Below are 19,263 nucleotides of genomic sequence, written 5' to 3' on the forward strand. Positions count from 1 at the left end.
CCTTACATGCCTGGCTCTGAACACAGTCATCTTGTCCACAGAAGAACAAACTAAGTTCTGCACCATCAGGGTGTACTCAAGTCTCTGAGCTGGTCTCAGAGACCACTGGTCTAATATCACGGCTTGATCACTGTTAGATCTAACAACACTAACCACAGAAATGTTTAGGATGTAGGCCAAATAATGAATGTCAAAAGTTTTAAATAACTTAGAGGGAAGTGGGACAATAGTTTTTCTACTTCACAGAAAGAAACTAACTTATCCTTTCTTTCCTTAGTAACTGTAATCCTGAGTATGTTGGACCGGAGATGAGAGATGTCCAGAAAGATGAATTTGTCTCTTACTGACCTTTCCGCAGAAAGTGATTCCCCCTCCATGCCTAAAAATCAATCTAAGTTTCACTGGTTGGTACTATGAGGTTCATACACACAGTGAATATGGAAATGGTGCTACTTGTAAGTTCACCATGAATTAATAAAGATATTACAAGGCTCCAACAAAGATTTATAGACAGTCTCCAAGAGGCAAGAAAGACAGAGAGCACATACTCTGAACTGTCATAGGCAAAGGAGGAACAGAAGAGCTTTTTTCAGGGCAAAACTACGATGCAAAAGCTATGGGCAAAACATCTACAGGTTGCACTGACTTCTGGGTGTGCAGTTTAAGATTTATGTAAGGAAGATTGCTTTAATACAGAGGAGGCTAATGCAAAAATAATGACTTTTTGCCACAAAACTCACTCTCAACATGAAAAAGTAAGTACTTATTCATGCTTCAGGCTTTATCTTCTTTGTCTCCTGCTTACAATTTAGTTCAAGAGGTGGGGACTGGCCTAGGAAAAAACCACAAGTCCTGCCTCTATTAAAGTCAGTGAGAGTTTTGATATTAATGAGACATTATTTTTCCCCAGGCATACCAGAACTCAAGAGAAGCAGAACACCAACTTTTTTTTCCCCGTAACATTCTGGATGACACATTTTGACAACCAGATACAGATAATCTTGGCCTATACAAATCACTTAGGGTATAAGAGTGGGTAAAATATGAGATGTAGCAAAAGATGCTTTTATGGGGTTGGGGGATGTATAATTAAATATCTAGTAAAAAGAGTGTAAGCATGAATAAAAAGAATGTGAGGCTCTCAAGGTGAGAAACTCAGTTTTCATGATGTAAAAGAAGGTAAAAGAGATTTAGAAATCAGTGTTTGATCTTCTCTATATTTAATGACACGTAAAATCTTTGCAGAAAAAAAGGGACAATGTCAGACTGGAAATAAAGTTGAATTGGTGCCTTATTTTTTAACTTTTCTAATTAAAACTGAAAAACTTTAAACGTCCAATTTCTTTGTAAACTTTTATCATCCCTTTGAAAGGTAAGAAAACTCTTCATGTATTTGGTTTATGATGCACAGAACCTTCCGGCTCTAAACGCTGAAAAGCTGCACATGCAATAACCTCAGCGAGATTTTCCACAGAACATACAGAAATCTAGAAAATGAAAATATACATATAAAGTCAATTTTTGCAAAAATCCATACTGAGTTCTCCTCAGGAAACTCCTCAGACTCTTTAAAGACAGTAAATAAATAAAAGCAGCACCATCAGGAGCAGCGCTATCGTTCTGTTGTCCACTAGATGGCAACATTCTCTCGATAATGAGATACATTGATTAAACATTATGTGAGCCCAGGAGCTCTTGGGAGTTCTTTGAGATGTTACTGGTTTGCTGGGCCTTTTTTGTTCGGTTGGCTTTTTCAAAAAAAGATAGAGCACGAATGGTAAAGTTACTCTTATCATGTCTCCTTGCCTCCCTCCCCTTCTTATAGAGAGCCCTAATTAGCACGGCAAAAGGCCTAAGGAAGAAAAGTTCTTCAGGTTCCACCCAGAGTCACTTCTTTCCATAGTGGAAACTCCAATTAGATTAACTGTTCTGTTTTCATATATAAAGCAAGTGCCCTTGCAAGCCTAGTTCATTAACTATAATGAACCTAGAAGAGCGATATAGTACAAATTCGTGTAAAACTAAATTTAACTTTTTGGTTGCAGCCAACGTCATGACAACCTTCAAATAACCATTGACTAACACCTAGTGTGCTATTTGTCAGGCTGCTAGGAAAGTCAGATGCTCCATCTCTCGCTGTCTGGAATACTTTACAATACAAAATGGACACAGAGGACTAGACATTTTTTGCTGAACAGGACGGGTCTTGAAGCCCTGGGGTCTTATGTCAAGCTGTATCTCAGCTGATTTAAAAACGCCAAGGAAGTCTGAAAGCCATGACTACCAATTCTCATGTAGTTTCCCAACACTTTTCAATTTCTGTCTTCATATCACTATGCTCAAAGTCTCCAATTAATTATTTCTTCCCCCTCTTCCCTCTCAAACAAAATTTGGTTTTTAAAACTAATTCTTTAAAAATTTTTAATATTTCACTCTTCTCCCAAACCCTGAAACTTGCCCCTGCCCTCCAGAATTTTTATTTTATAGATAGTTAACCTCTTATGCTTACAGTTAACCTCTTATTCTTACCTCAAACACAATGCATCTCAGAAATTTTCATGTTTTGAGTTTCTTACAATTCCATTTCCCCAAAATTCTACTAGTTACTCCCAGTACCATTCTCTAAATCTTTTCCACAATTTGTGTGTGCTTTCTTCTGAGAACAACCAGTTTTCTAAATTCAAATAACAACTTTGGGGCTTTTTTATATTTCATTTAATGCAGAAGGGTTTTTTGTTTGCTTGTTTGTTTTCTTTTTTAAAAAATTTGAAATCAACAATTAAGATAAAAATCAACCACACTGCAGTTGACTGGAAAGATATCTAGTCAACAAGAACACTGACTGAATCTTGTGGTAAAAAACAGTCACAGCTTCTGGCCTCAGCTGACTCTAAGCCTAACATCCACTCTACAGGTAAAATCAGGTGAGATTTAGCTCATCCATGTAAACATACTCAACAATGCAGAATTCTTCATTTGAACTAGTTGTCTAAGCTTCCTTTTCAATCAGTGGGAACAAAAATAGACTTCTACAGTACTAGTCATGGGATTTTTTACTTTAGTTGTCTACCTTCGGACTTCTAGAACTAGGTTACATGAATCCCTCCCAAAGAGGCTAATAAGTTAAGATTCTTGCCAAGTACTCTGGGAATCACTACCAAGATTTCCATCGACCTCCTTTCTGCAACAGAACAGAAATACGTTATCACGGCTATTTAAAAGATTCCTTTTTAAAGTGTCTGCGTTAACCTCCTATGCAATGAATCCCTTTCTCAGCTCCCATAGGAAAATTTATAGCTGACTATAAAAGCCTCAATATTTCTTACACTTGTCAAGGAATGATGAGTGATTTGGCTAATATAAGCTTGTCAATATAATAGCTCCATTAAGACTGAATGATCAGTGAGGGTCTATTGCTACCACATTAGAATTTGCAATGAAGGTTTGATTCAGGTGTTTATATTAAGATTTTGGCTATATTTATGGCATCTTGGGATAATAACAACAAAAATTAAAAGGTTTTTGTACGTTTGCCCTAAACAAGATGCGAGAGGGCACAGTAAGAAAGCAGGAAAAGGCTAAAGGGGACATGATAGGCCATTAAAATTACTTCCAAGTTATAAAATTTGAAAGATATAATAATTTAGAAGGGCCCAAGGAGTTGTGAAGAAAGTAACTACCTTAACCACCCAAGTGTGGACTCAAAAAGCGGGGCAGATTTCCTGACAGAGATTATGTATTAGATGGCAAAGCACTCGAAGCAAATAATGGAGTCCTTGGGCTTGTGTTACTTAAACCAGGGCGACACTAAATCCCTTGAACTATTAAAGGGAGCTGAGTGGACCATTTACAAAACCAGTAATTAAGTTCATCTACTGCTTCCTATCCTTCATGAATCACGGTACAAAAAAAAAGATGGTTGTCGGAACCTTTTTTAGGAGGTAGAAAGAGTGCACTCAAAATACACATTTTAAAGTAACAGTGTGCAAAACATCTGTTAGTTTTGAAGATGGAGTCACCAAGTTCTACCCTAATTTGTTAGCTCCAAGGCATTCTGTTGTCATACAGAAGAGGCGGATAGGTATGGATTTAAATTGCATATTCTTCTGAGGAAAATATGTTTGTGACTCATTAAATAAGACTACTTTTATTTGTTAGTTTTTTCTTTTAAAATGTATATCATTATTATAGATGTTTAAATACCTCATATAGCACCCCATGTTCCACAGCAAAAAATCCTCAGAGAAAGACCTAGTTTCAGTATGCAGTGCTGATTTCTAAGGACAGTAGATGCACATTACTAGGCTATCTGGGTAATACATGGACAACCTAAACATAATAAGAATAAAATGCGAGCCAAGATATAGCCTCGCATAGCTGTAAAAAAAATAGCATAAGCAGAGAGAAGCATGGAGGGAAAATTGAGATGTGTACAGTGATTAAAAAATGGAACCAAGACAGATTATTTTTATCTCCCTAATTTTTGCCCACAGTACTTCTATTTTTTTCCCTTTAATCTTTAGTTTCATACTTTTTAACATACACCACATTATCATAAAGGATCAGTGAAATGCTATCTTTCATTCAAAAAGTTAGTCTTGCATGTTCCTGATCTTTTTTCATTAAGTATCTTTAGAGGTAACAAAAAACTCAATTCTAAACCTCTTTTACCCCCCAGTGACATCTCTAATACATGCAAGGTGCTTTATCATAAACCTGAACCACACCAGCAGTACATCTTAAAACAGTAAACACTCATAAATCGGAGAAGGGACATTTCTAATGGTTGTTGGTACATTTTTACATAGTGTTGAGTAAAACAATCCACAATTAATTCTGCTTTGTCTTTTTCCAGAACTGCCATGTTTTATGACTGCTCTCACATGTAAATCTGAAAAATGGGGTTTGGTTACCTTGGTGCATTAAGGTAGATAAGCATTATCTTAAAACAATATGGAATGTGAAATAACAGACTTATCTCTCTTGTTAACTTGATTTTGTTCCGGATAAAAGCTTCTGATTGGCTATAAATTAACCATTCATTTAGACACCTTTTATGCATTTTTTTTTTTTTTCATTTCTGTGACATAAAAGCATCTCACAATTATGAGAGACAAGATTTAAAAGGACAGGCACAAAGTGGACCCTTTAAATTTTGTAACCTCTGCTGTGTATACAATGCCTTGAGATACTATGGACTTCGTAACACTGATCTGCATCACACAATATTATGTAACAGACACTTCCAGAAACCCAGAGGACACATTGTTACATATTCACATGGCTGTATTCAAAAGGCAAACTTCTCCGTATTTGGACAACAAAATGATACTGATGTTACAACAATAGCAAACGAGGTTTCATTAAAACAAACATTTTGCATTTTTGCTTTGACACAGGAAATTAGATTTTTTCATTAATATGTTATGGGAAAAACGAGGGGAGAAAAATTATCAAGACGTAGACAAAGAAAAGATTAGTATATGATGATGAAATCTTCCCAGAAGTGGATGATCTATGAAAAAACTGTCTGGATGCAAACTGTTTTTGTAGATGCTAAACATTGCAATGGACCATAAAAGGGGAGGCAAAAGATGCAGGTATAGAGAGGAAAAATAAAAGCCACCTTGATAAATCAATCTTTATCTCTTAATAGGTTCAACTTGGGTTTTTTTCCTTAATTTATCAGAACAGGACAGAAGACTTTAGAAACATAACATCATCATTTAGCAAAAAAATTATTAGAAACATCACTTGAGACTGGCTTTGTAGTAGTCTCAAATGCCGGCCTTGTAAAAAATCACATAAAAGTTGCACTGCATTTGTTTCATTCTGCCACATGCCAAGCAGATGAAGGAAATTAATGCTGAGACACAAATCCTCTCAGCCACTGCTTTTCCCAGGCTTGTTCCTTCTTGGAGGAGTGAGCTCAGCACATGACTCCTTCTAGCATTCTTCCAAAGCCACAAGCCACACCCAATGGCCATGATTCTTCTGCACTTAAAGCTGTATTTGCTAAGACACTTTCGCTCTTAAGGAGGAACACAATTTTCTGGATTTGGATATTGTCAACATCTCAAGGAAAAACACAGCAGAATGCCAGATGAATGTGAGCTTTCACCTAAGCACTTGCAAGTGCCATGTGCAAAGGCAAAAACTCAGTAACTGCCCTACCACATACTGAGAGGATCCTGCAATGACATTAGAGCAGAGTATTCACCATTGGATGATCTCAGTAATTTGGGCCTCCCAGTGCGCCACAGACTCCTTTTTATCAGCCAGGTCTCTCATTTCTTCTTCCAGCTGCCGGTTATTCATACTCAGTCTCTCAAACATGGTGGTGAGCTGAATGAGAATATAAACAACTTGTTAAATGTATAAGGTGCTGTGACTCCATCTCTGTGCAGACTCAAAGCCATGTGTTCCCCTCTCCCGCATCGTGCACCTGCTTTAAAGATTGGTACTATCCATCACAAAAAAACATCATTAACGATAAAAGTCAGAATCTCTTCTCATGTATGTACTTAGTTACTTCAGTACCTTAGCTGTACTGAAAGGTCATTTTTAAGGACTAGAACTACATTTTTACTTTAACAAATTAATCAGTTTTCTGAGAATTAGTGTTCAAATACCTCTACAACTCTTAGGTTTCTACTTTGCACCATACAGGTGTAGAACGTTCTGTACAGAAAAAACTACATTAAAAGAGCAAAGCAAGAGCACAAAAATGGCTATAGCTCAGATAAAACTGCTGAACCTCTCTCTTGTTTAGTAACCATGGAGAACGACAGGCTTAACAGATACAGGCGCAAGTCAGTCCTGAGATTCTCCAGGTGTCTCACATTCTTCTATTTTTCATTTTACTTACTTGCAGACAGGGAAATTGAAATTAAATGCACATCTGTAAGTACAATATGTTATACCTAACAATTAACTTCACTTGCATTCACATAGCTGTCATTCATACATGCGCATTCTGCGAGACAAAAGCCACGGCTAACCTGAGTTGGTATTGGGAACTAAATCTTTATTATGCTAAATAATCATTCAGAAAGTCAAACTGGAATCAGAGAGCAGATAGACTTGATAGGAAGGCCTGCTTAGGAGAATGAATCTCAGGTGAAAGGCTTCCTTTAGCACTGAAATATATTGATAAATCAAAATGATGAAAAAATATCCATTTTTAATCTAGTCTGCTCTTTTTACTCCTAATACAAGTACTCAACTCCATAGTTATCATTTAAATGGGCTTATGATTTAAATATGCCTATTTATTAAATGTCATTTGATAAGGAAAATACAAAGCCAACCAAATTGAAAAAAAAAAAAAAAAAAGAGACCAAGCAGAAAAACTATCAAAGTGACTATTCTCTTACTGTTCTGGGGATAAGCCTACATATAGGCATATATAGTATACTGCTTAAACTAGTATGAAAATATACTTTAATTTGAACACTGACATGCAAATATGCTTACTTTGAAGAACATTGCACTTTCATCATATTTTTAGAAAATTTAATGCATTACAAAAAGAATAGACAAGTTTAGCAAGACTTGGTTAATCCACAATGAACTTGAATAACCTGTCAAAATGAACAATAAAGAGATAATCTAAATGCACGAAACATAATTATTCGTTGCTCAATACACTTCAATTAATATGCCTTATCATTTGTATTTTTTAATATCTCAGAGAACACTTAATCTCAATAGGCGGGAGGGGCCCTGCTATTTCACGGTAACTGACATGCAAATATACCCTATGTAATCACATCATTGACTATGTATTTTTATGTTTGGGTCATACGATGGAATAATCTTTTTTTTTTTTCCCCTTAAGATATTGTCTAAAATTAATTTTGCTAAACTGTAAGACTATCTAACTCAATTCCTACACATAAATACACATACATGTGCACATATATATACACACACACACATGCACATATTCTCAAACTCAGAGGCATGTAGATACTCCCTGTTCAAATCAAACATTAATCACCACCTTTTGTGCAGTATTAATCTCTGCTATCAATTAAGAGTTAATAATGGCCAATACAGCTCTATATCGTCAAATAGTACAAAACAGTTGCAAAGTCAGGACTCAACTCATCAGCACTTACCTTATCAAGTTCGTTTGAAAGTTTTTTGTTTTCCTCTGTTAGCAGAATCTTTTCTCGTTCATATTTCTGTTTGAACTCTGTTTCAAATTCCTCCCTTTCACTTTGGCTAAGAGATAAAATGAAGCAGAATCAGAAAGTTTCCTACTCTAAAACTCATCACACTGTTTACTTAAATACATGAAGATCAATGCACGCACCAGCTGAAAGGAAAGTATTACATTGGTAACACCACAGCCTATTAAAACTAAGTAAGTAATATATTATACTACCATCTTAGGACTATGAGACAGCCTGTTGAATTTTACCATTTAACAATGATCTTTCCTTCAGTAAGGAATAAATAGAGCTCCACTGAGCTGATGTTTATCAAACCACATATACATATTTTATTCTTTAGATGAATCCTTCAAACATTGAGCAGCTGTAATTCTGCAGGCCAAAGTGTGTGTCAATATTCTAAGCCATGCAGGGTAAATTCTGAGCTCACAGAAACGTTATTTTAATTTACACATTTCTATAGTTCCACGTTTCACACAGAATGACAGGCAGAAATGATCACATATGAAAACAGAACATACAGAAGCTAAATTAGAGCACGTGGGGCTGGGTTTCTGATGAGAAAAGCTTATATGGGCAGTCATCTCTGGACAACTTAGAATAGCCAGAGGATACATTTGAACTGTTAATTCAGTTACCATACACTTAGTATCAGTAAAAAAACAGATGGATAACCTATACACTCCTAGTATCAGGAGATTCCAGAGCAGGTTTGGAACATTCTTTCTGAGAAAGCATTTCAAAGTAGCTGGTTCCCCCAACCTTTCCTTTCTCCTATGGATGTCATTTAGTAGAGGAGAACCCCGCTTGATTCTGCTTACCATCAACCTTTGATTTTGCACAATGAATATGAGAACCTGAAAATAAATTAAACTGTAGGCCCCCTGTTTGGCAAAAAACATCGTAATTTCCTTAAAGCAGTGGACTGCAATTTTGTAGACATATAACTCCCACCTCAAATCCACTCTTCTGAGACTCACTACATTTGCAAAGTTTCAGTAAGATGACTTTGTGGCATCTTGTATTCACTGTTTCACCAATTATTCAGGTAATTGGTACAAAGTTCATCAGTAGATTGATGAAACCATACTATAAATGCCACAGATATGTTAAATACCCATTCAGCAAATACCACTGTCCAGTCTTAAAAGGTTTGAAAAAGCACCCAGTATAAAAGATTAGCTTTGTAAAAATAAAATTCAGGGGAAATCTTGCCTTGAGCATTGCAAATTTTTTTCTGGATACCAATCAGATTTTTACATTGTGCAACAGAGAAATTACATCCTCGCCTATTTTTCTGAGATGCAGAACTACTACAACTCTGCCAGACTGAGAGAACGCCCTTAAAAGACGTGAAGTGTCAGTGGTTACAGTGAACTCAGTTAAGAGTAATGCTGGTTTGAATTTCCTATTCCTAATTTGAAATTCATTTAGGGCTTCAGCCGCTCTTTGAAATATAGTAGAGCATGTTAGACTCATGGTGAAATTCTATGTTGCTAGGCATCCTTTGAAACATAACACTACATCCTAGCAAAGCACCATACTACCGTTACTGTTTAAACGCCAAGTTTGAAATTCGCCACCACTCCTTTTCTACATCAACAGATTCCATGCATATGATGAGCAGCCTAGGGAAAAGGCAGGAAGAGATTAAAGCACTAGCTGTCAGGAGAATTAATAACAGGTCCCGCTTCTGTTTGCAAGGTTTAGATTTAAAGCTAATTTCTCAGACAGTAGACTGAACTAATTTTTAATTAATTTGTTTTATTCTTTTACTTGGCTTTTACAGCTTTATAGTTTTGTCTAGGGGTTTTTGTTCTGTATTTGTCTAAAACTTGTTCTTTTAAGGCTTTAAGGCTCAAAGCAGCCACGAATGGAGGTGGATTAAGGAAGCTTTGGGTTGGTAAAGGAGCCAAACAGATTTGTAGTTTTCTGCAATTTGCCTTCTTAATTCAACTGGTGATTGTCACTAACCCAGTAAGTCAGATTGCTATAATATAATACAGAAACAAGATAAATTTTAAACAGAGGAGAGTACAATCTGTCATATCTAAATATCAACACAGCAAACCACAGAACTGTGACAGACTCCATAGGTGTACCTCGGCCAGCCAAGATCAAAATAACACATTCGCTTTGAAGCCTGGCATCCTCCTCTCCCACCAAACTTTTTCTCTCATCCAAAATTTAGCTATGTTTCCACTCTTCAAGCTTAAGAAATCATACATGATCCAGCTTTCTTTTTATCAGTAAAATAACTGTTGCGAACCACAGACAAGCAATGTGAAATACAGCTTTATGGTATCACTTTGTCACTCCAGCTCTTTAATGCAGCTGTACAAAGTGGAGAAATATTTTCTTCCTGCTTTGAAACCAGGAAAAGGAGACCTGAAACAAAGACCAGCCTCCAGGCTTTTTTATATGACACAATTTAAAAACAGCAAATGCTGTTTTATAAAGCTCTCTGCTTTATAAATCTATCACTAAATGGCATGCTTAAAAGAAACTGCTACTTTTACAGAAGTTTCTTGCACCTTCTTCTGAAATATTTCATAATGACACTTCTAAGAAATGGAATATTGTGCTACACAGATCACCAGCCTGATACTGTGTTCCTTCGTTCTCAATTTTAATAGCCTGCAGTTTATCAGACTTTAGCAAATGGCAATCGTTTTGTACAAAAAGTTAGTTTCTCTCCCTTGAAGACTTATGCTGTTGAAACGGCAAAAGTAAGAAAGCTTAAATTTGAAGGAATCAAAGAAGAAATACCCATTTAAAAAAATTAAATGCAAACTGCCAGCATGTAAGTTACATAAAAAAACACACAGATTTTGACCAAGCTCTTAATTCACTCTATTCTACAGCCCTTATGAAGTCATGCAACTGCATCCTCTTATCAAACCCTTTTTTTTCTTCATATGCACTTAAGATTATTTTTAGACTACTACATTTTTTTTCCTAAACTGTATACAGACACTTCAGTGCCATGCCCACCCCAAGCCTATTGTTGAAATAAATCCACTTATTTCAGCATAAAGCCTCCAGGTGCTTCCTTTTCAACACTTACATTGGACACCTCTGTATTGGCAGACTCACAAAAACCTTTGTGTGCCTGACTACAAACGCTAGAAACAGTATGTGTAAGCAGAAACAAAAAAATCCATGTTCTCTTAAGAAAAACTACAAAATACTGAGAATCGAGCAGCAACAGCAATTCCTCCATTCCTAATATTTAAGCTTCCCTTCTAAACCCCTGAACTACTACTACTACTACAGAAGTCAGTCTGTAGCACACCTTGAACAGTGGACTTCTGCATTTCTGTGGAGTCCTAATACTTGCATGAGATTCTGCAGATCTGTTTAACAAAACCCAGTTAAGATCAGGTCTTCATTAATCACTTATCATGTGCTTGGATACGTGACTTCGTATGATGCTGAAGCCCTTCCCATTAAGAGCCAAATGTTGGATTCTGGTTATGTGACACACTTCTGTTGATGCTTTAAAATGTCCTCTTACACCAACACTTGAAATACATACAGAAACACATGGTTACGTCAGCACTCATTTTAGATTTGCATCCGTTCTTTTTTTATTTATAGAGAGAAACTAGATTGAAAGAAGGTTTATGAACTAGCTAGCATGAGGCAGATTAGCAATGTTAGGCCATTTGTTATTTCACTAGATGGATACCTAGTTAGAACTTCTGCAGCTGTACAACATTAGAATGGTTCTGATAAAACTCCAAGGAGTTTCTGGTCTGCTCAGTGTTTGGAGGTATGCTCTTTAGCCTGCAGAAAGAAGTATTAACGATTCTTTCATCGAATATTCCTCCTTCTGAGACACTACTGGACTGACAAGGCACTAAAGGAGTACCACACTATTATCCTTATATATTACAAAACAGCATGGGCTTTTTTGCATTTTTAACTCATAGGTTGGTAAGACCATTAAGTTATGGTACAATGAAAACATGTTGCTGATGCCAGTTTACCTCTCAACCTAGAACAAAGCAGCAAACTACTACGTCAATACATCCAGTCAATAAACAGTTAGATTCTAGGAAGAAGGAGTTAATCCACTGCATTCTAAGCTGTACGATCTACTTTGCTTGCTGGAAACAATTCACCAGAGAAGCAGTGTTTCCACCTCTATTTTCATAAGCTTTTTTTAAAAATTCTTTATTTTATTTGCTATTTATATTTAAGGACTTGCGACAGTTTGGCTAAGCTTTCAGCAAGAACTTCTCCATGGTTTTTCTAATACGCCATCTTACTACAGCAGCAAAAAGGAGCATCTATGTCAGTGTCTACAAAGCACTCTGAAATATTTATGAATGAAAATGAACACATTCCATTTATGACTATTTCCATTACCACACTATCCGACAGAAAAACTTGTTTTTATTGATGAATGCCTCAAAGAACATTCTCAAGGCCAGTTATAAGCTCCACCACATGGGAGAGAAAAAAGCAGGTCTCCGACAAATTACCATGTCAGAAGAGATAAAGCAGCTTATGCCCACAGTAGTCTGATGACTGATGTTAACACTGGATGGAACCCAGCATGGATTAGCCTTAGTCCGCATTACGTGACTGTTCCTGTGCTGGCAGAAATGTAAGCAATAAGTTGCTCTCTAACACATTAGTTTTGCATCAAAAAATGAAAATCCCAAACTGAAAAAAATGTCAAAAAAACCTGTTTTAAACTGTAACATAAGCTTCAGGGGTTGAGTTACTCTGAACTGCAAGTCTGCAACTCAAGTTACATACCTTGGAATGGTCAGCTAGTGCAAGAATTCTGGTGCAAAATTAACTGTTTCAGTACAGGGTTTGGGGATTTTTTTGTTCTGTTTTATTTTTAAAGGTGACTATTTTGAATCCTAGCATTAGGTCAGCCAAAATGCACCTGTCTGCACGACAGTTAAGGAAGTGATAGTGTGTTTGGAAACATACTAGGAGACTTCAAATGATATTTTGAGCTTAAAGGTAAATTCCGTACAATACTCACTTTTCTCTTCTGGTTTTCTCTAACTTGTCTTTCAAAATCATGATCTCCTTCTTGAGGGCAAGCTGCTGGCTCTCTGCGTCCCGTAGTTCTTTCTTCAGGCTTTTTATTTCATTAGCATGCATTATTTCACGTTTAGATAGTTCCTCTTCATAGAAAACACTTTTCTTTTCCAGGTCTGCCTTTAATTTAGTGATCTCTTGCTGGTGTTCTATACTGCTTACCCCAGGTGAGCGACCGATCTGTTTTTGCTAAAATAAACAGCCCCAAGTTAGCACTCAAAAATGTTGAAAATTATGCTTAATAACAACTCAATATTCATAAGTCTATGTTCAGAAAATATCCCGTTACAGAACTGAGTTTAAAACACCTATCTCAACTTTTCTGAAAATTCGTTAGAGCATAAATCTGAACTGTACTTTTCATCATTTTGAGATTTAAATGCGGTAATAGTTTTCAAGCCATTGAAAATTTGATCATCACTTTTAACATCTCTGGCCACATTCTGACTTGCATGCAGTCAGAAAGCGACCACGGAATTAGAAGATTTTTATGCTCCCATTCACGTGGTTGACAGCAACAAGTTCAAGTGGCTTCCAGGAATGAACAATAAGCACTATGATATACAGTCAATATATTTTAAAGCACAAAGAATTTGTGGAAAAGCTATACTAAGACAATCAGAGGCTTAACTGAAGGCTAAAATCTAGCTACAGAAACACTACATGGATTGCATAAATCAGGAGGGAAACTTGACCTATTTTACTCAAACTGACCATTTACATCATAGTGGATTAATAGGAAAAAGAAGCTTTAAACAATAAGAGTAATTACTTCACTTCTCGCAGCTGCATAGCTCTCTTAGTGAGGTCTTCTGGCATTTCAATAGTCTTTACACATTGCTTCAGGATACATACACATTTGCACCAAATGCTGCACTCACTAAACTCAATGTCCTGCCATAACATAGAGGAGGAGCAAGATCAGGTTCAAAATGAGATAGTGGCATGACATGCACTGAAATCCACATATGGAAATACTTTTTAATGTAAACACATGTATAACTTGCTTTGGAATTTTTTCTATTTTCTAAAATATGTAATTAAAGGTAGTCTAAGGAAAGGAAATTAATAAAAATACCGTTTTGGGAATGTGCAGGTAACTGGAAAACTTCCTTCCTTCGGGTGACTGTCTCACACCTTCAGGAGGATCAAAGATATTTCCTTAATTATACCTCCATTCTTACCATGAGGTATTAAAATCCTCTCAGTTACCCCGAATTAAACATGGCTTTGGGTAATTTTCTTTTGCTGATGTATGAATAGACTTTAAGAGCTAAATGTCACTGTAGAACATTCAGACCAGCTGAATTTGTACCACAGTGAATTCTATGAGAAAGCTGAGCCTTACTGTTAGTGTCAGCAGAACACTGCAAAACCCCCTAAATGTATGAGCCAGATATGTGCTGCTACCGCATTGTTTTCTCTAACTCATCAAAACGACCATCTGTTTTGATCTAAGAGTAAAATCCTGCCCTCAGGATGCAGAATGGTAAGTTGGAGAAAGAAGATGCCATCCTAACAGGAGACAGTCTGGACAAAGAAAGATTAAAAAAGAAAAAAAGAAAAGAAGTATAGAAATTTTCTTTCCTACACCGGCAGTTAACTACTGAACTTGTTTGTTACTGCCCAACCCACCAAATTGCCTACATCTATATGGCAATGGAGCACATAAAAAGTTTACACTTTGCAATATCATCTATCAGGTACATAGAACGTTTTAATGGTATTTCACTTTTTTTTCCACAATGAAAAGATACTATTAAAACTGCAAGACAGAGCAGTAGAAAAGAGAGCTGGATGGTATCGTACAGTGGCTTACAGAACTAGAATAATTTAGTAAAAAGAGAACGTATTTTGAATTGATGTAAGCACAAATTCCAAATAGATGTTTTCATACGTGCCTGTTTCAAGTGGACAAATGGTGCAACTGAGACATAATGCATCTCCTGGCACATAAATAGTTAGATGCCATAACTCCACACTGGAAGCCTTCCCTCTCTCTAAGGCAGACACACAAAACCTCAAACAAAAAACCTCCACACAGCAGGTCTTTCATTAGGCAGTTACCAAGCTGAACAGTCCAAACTGACTGCAGTGTTGTAAATATAAGTATTGACATGTGTATTATAGAATCATAGAATCATAGAATGGTTAGAGTTGGAAGGGACATCAAAGATCACCTAGCTACAACTCCCCTGCCATGGACAGGGACATCTTCCCCTAGACCAGCTTGCTCAAAGCCTCATCCAACCTGGCCTTGAACACTTCCAGGGATGGGGCAGACACAACTTCTCTTCTCCAGGCTGAACAACCCCAATTCTCTCAGCCTGTCTTCATAGCAGAGGTGATCCAGCCCTCGGATCATCTTCGTGGCCCTCCTCTGGACTCGCTCCAGCAGCTCCATGTCCTTCTTGTGTTGAGGACTTCAGAGCTGAAGGCAGTATTCTAGGTGGGGTCTCACCAGAGCAGAGTACAGGGGCAGAATCACCTCCCTCAACCTGCTGGCCACGCTTCTTTTGATGCAGCCCAGGATATGGTTTGCTTTCTGGGCTGCCAGCGCACATTGCTGGCTTGTGTTGAGCTTCTCATCCACCAACACCCCCAAGTCCTTTTCCTCAGGGCTGCTCTCAATCCATTCCCCGCCCAGCCTGTGCTTGTGCTTGGGATTGCCCTCACCCACGTGCAGGACCTTGCGCTTGGCCTTGTTGAACTTCATGAGGTTCTCACAGGCCCATCTCTCCAGCCTGTCAAGGTCCCTCTGGATGGCATCCCTTCCCTCCAGCACGTCCACAACACCACACAACTTGGTGTCATCTGCAAACTTGCTGAGGGTGCACTTGATCCCACTGTCCATGTCACCAACAAAGATGTTAAATACCACTGGTCCCAGTACTGACCCCTGAGGAACACCACTCGTCACTGGCCTCCACTTGGACATTGAACCGTTGACCACAACTCTTTGAGTGCAACCATCCAGCCAATTCCTTATCCACCGATTGGTCCATCCATCAAAGCCATGTCTTTCCAGTTTAGAGACAGGGATGTCGTGTGGGACAGTATCAAATGCTTTGGACAAGTCCAGGTAGACAATGCAATTGCAACATTAATAGACAGCACATTTTGCACTTGAAGAATAAACAAGAATAGCCATTAAATACCGCAGTAATAAAGCAGGTGGCATGGGGAAACTTACTATTTAAGCAATGTAATCCTAAATGAACCTATCATTAAAAATCTTGGAAGACTTCTAGCTTGTCTTTAATGAGATTAGCCTTTTGTTACGAGTGCTATTTTGTATTGCTTCAAGGCTTCTATCCTGACCTTTGCAGATGGCAATAATAATTTACCTTGGTAAAGAATATGAAGAATCTTTCTGACGATTGTGATGCTAATAGCACAAAGTTTTATGGTATAAATATTTGACAAATGCAACATTCCTTATTACAATCCTATTAATTATCTATTATGTGGATTACTATATTATTCCTCTCAATTTAATAATATGCTGTTGCTCAGGTAGGAAGGTAAGAGTTGAGAATTTCATTTTGAATATGCTACCTGAGTATTTAACATGCAAAATTTAGACTAAATTTGCTTGAAATGAACTTACAAAAGAATAAACAAACAAAAAAAATCAGCCACACAAACTAGCACAAAAAATTGCCTAGTTGGCCCAAAACAGACTCACCCAATAGACCTTTTCTATACAAGTAATTCAGTCTAGAAACAGAATTTTGGCTGTCTGAGTATACACCTACAGCTTTATAAATATGTCTACTGAAGTAAACAGGAAGTGTAAGATCTTCTAGCACACCTATGAAATGCCCTAAAAACTAACCATAAATATGCTTATCTACTGGTGAAGAACAGAAAGATTTGCAGGTATTATAAATCTGCTCTGATGAAAATGAAAGCCCTCCTCTTCCACTGTTACATATAGCTCTATTTTTCAACACTAATGGAAGCTTGATTAATATCAGAAATTTATTACAAATAGCAACCGGTTTCTTCTGGTACCTTCCTCCAACGTGTGGTCCAAGACATTAACTTCTTCGCTTACTCATACAGTACACTTTCACTACTCTCACCATTCCAGTATCATGTTCAGCTTCACTGTGAAGAACAACGTTGAGACGCCTTACTGGGTTAGAACAGTATCTTCCCTAAAGCCGTGACTATTTGGGGACAGCACCCGGGCCTGCCTTTTTTTCTGTGTTCTATTCCCTTTGGAATACAGTAACTGCTACACTAAAGGTATTAGAGTGTACCTCTCTGCATACTCAGGGGACTTACTGCTCATCAGTTTGTCTCATTCCTTTCTGAATCTGCTGATACTGCCACAACCACAACCTCCTGTGGCAACAAGCTCCAGGAGTTAACTCCCCATTGTGAGAAGAAGTAGTCTAAATACGTGTCCTGTTTGCTTCGTCACTGACCTTCAATCATAGCACTGAAGGGTTTAGTAAGCAGTCATTTCCATTCACCTTATCATGGAATCAAATTGCAGAATCATAGAATACCAGCTTGGAAGGGAACTCAAGGATCATCTGGTCCAACCTTTCTTGGCAAAAGCATGGTCTGGACAAGACGGCCCACCATCATGTCCAGCTGAATCTTGAAAGTGTTCAGTGTTGGAGAATCCACCACTTCCATGGGGAAGTTATTCCAACAGTTGATTGTTCTCATGGTGAAAAATATTTCTCTTCTGTCCAACTGAAATCTCCTCAGGAGTAACTTGTACCCATTACCCCTCGTCTTTTCTATGTGACTCCTTGTAAAAAGGTAGTCTCCATCTTCTTTTTAGTCACCCTTTCAACACTGGAACATGGTGATAAGGTCTCCCCTAAGCCTTCTTCTTTTCTCAAGGCTGAACAAACCCACCTTTCTCAGCCTTTCCTCCTATGGCAGGCTTCTCAGTCCTTTGATCATCTTTGTGGCTCTTCTCTGGACTCCCTCCAGCCTGTCCACATCTTTTTTGTATAGTGGGGACCAAAACTGAACACAGTGTTCCAGGTGTGGTCTGACAAGCGCTGAGTAGAGCGGGATAATGACTTCTTTATCTCTCCTGGTGATGTCCTTGCTGATGCAACCCAGCATCCTGTTGGATTTCTTTGCCACAGCAGCACACTGTTCATTCACACTGAGCTTGTTGTCCATCAGGACCCCTAGGTCCCTTTTCACAAAGCTGCTTATTCACTACCTTCGTGATTTGTAACCTTAAACGTAATTCTCCCTCAGCTTTTTCCTGCCTAAATACATGACATTCACTGGATCTCCTTTGTCCATACCCTTACTGACAACTTTGCAGAACCCCAGCAGGTCAGTGTTGCAGGACTTGGCCGGACTGAAGGCACACTGCCTTCTTCCCCCTTGGCTTTGCTTCATCCATGAGTTCACTGACCTTATTCGTTACAGCCTCTACCCCTGTCCTAAGGAAGCTGCACTCACTCCTCTGCAGTTCCCAGGATCTTGTGGGTGAGAGTCACAGTGGCATAGCGGGCTGTCTGTAATAAGAGGATGTGCATCGTGGCCAGCAGTTCTCTCACTTCTTACCTGAGTTCCTTCAGAATCCCCTTGGTGAGGCCACCGCTCCAGATGACTTCACATCTGACTCACCTAGCAGATCTAATGCTTCCTTGCACATCATCCTCAGACTGATCCAGCTCATCTGACCAACCTGCTGCAAGCAATGCACTCTGTATGGCCATCTTCCCTGAGATGGTCTGACATACCAAAAACTTGTTGAGTGTTTCTGCCACAGTCCTATCAGCTCAGAGATTACTATTTTTTTCATTCCTGCCAACAAGCAGCCCCACGAGCCTCCAAAGGTGGCTTTCTGCTTTTGAAGAACTTCCCACCATCTCTCTGAGCGTCCTTTGCAATGTACTCTCTAAATTCTCTTTATTTAGCCCTCAATAACCTGAATACACTTAACCTGCCATCATTTATGGGCTTTTCTGGTCTCCTCATTTGGAAAAACTTTCCTTTTTTCTTTAAATATTGACCTTTTCTCTAT

General features: G+C 38.0%; 1 protein-coding gene across 6 annotated transcripts in view; it reads right to left on the reverse strand.

Moving 5' to 3' along the window:
• Positions 1–19,263, reverse strand: part of CDC42BPA (CDC42 binding protein kinase alpha) — a 190,946-nt gene that overhangs the window by 45,897 nt on the left and 125,786 nt on the right. For all 6 annotated transcript variants that reach the window (XM_086629900.1, XM_086629894.1, XM_086629880.1 and 3 more), the window contains exons 15-17: positions 13,189–13,436; positions 8,124–8,229; positions 6,221–6,345 (exon numbers count right to left, since the gene is read on the reverse strand). In XM_086629900.1, the coding sequence (XP_086486026.1) occupies positions 6,221–6,345; positions 8,124–8,229; positions 13,189–13,436 (479 nt within the window). The remainder of the gene's footprint in view (positions 1–6,220; positions 6,346–8,123; positions 8,230–13,188; positions 13,437–19,263) is intronic.

The sequence above is a fragment of the Tauraco erythrolophus genome, chromosome 2, assembly GCF_009769465.1.
Source record: "Tauraco erythrolophus isolate bTauEry1 chromosome 2, bTauEry1.pri, whole genome shotgun sequence".
NCBI lineage: Eukaryota > Metazoa > Chordata > Aves > Musophagiformes > Musophagidae > Tauraco > Tauraco erythrolophus.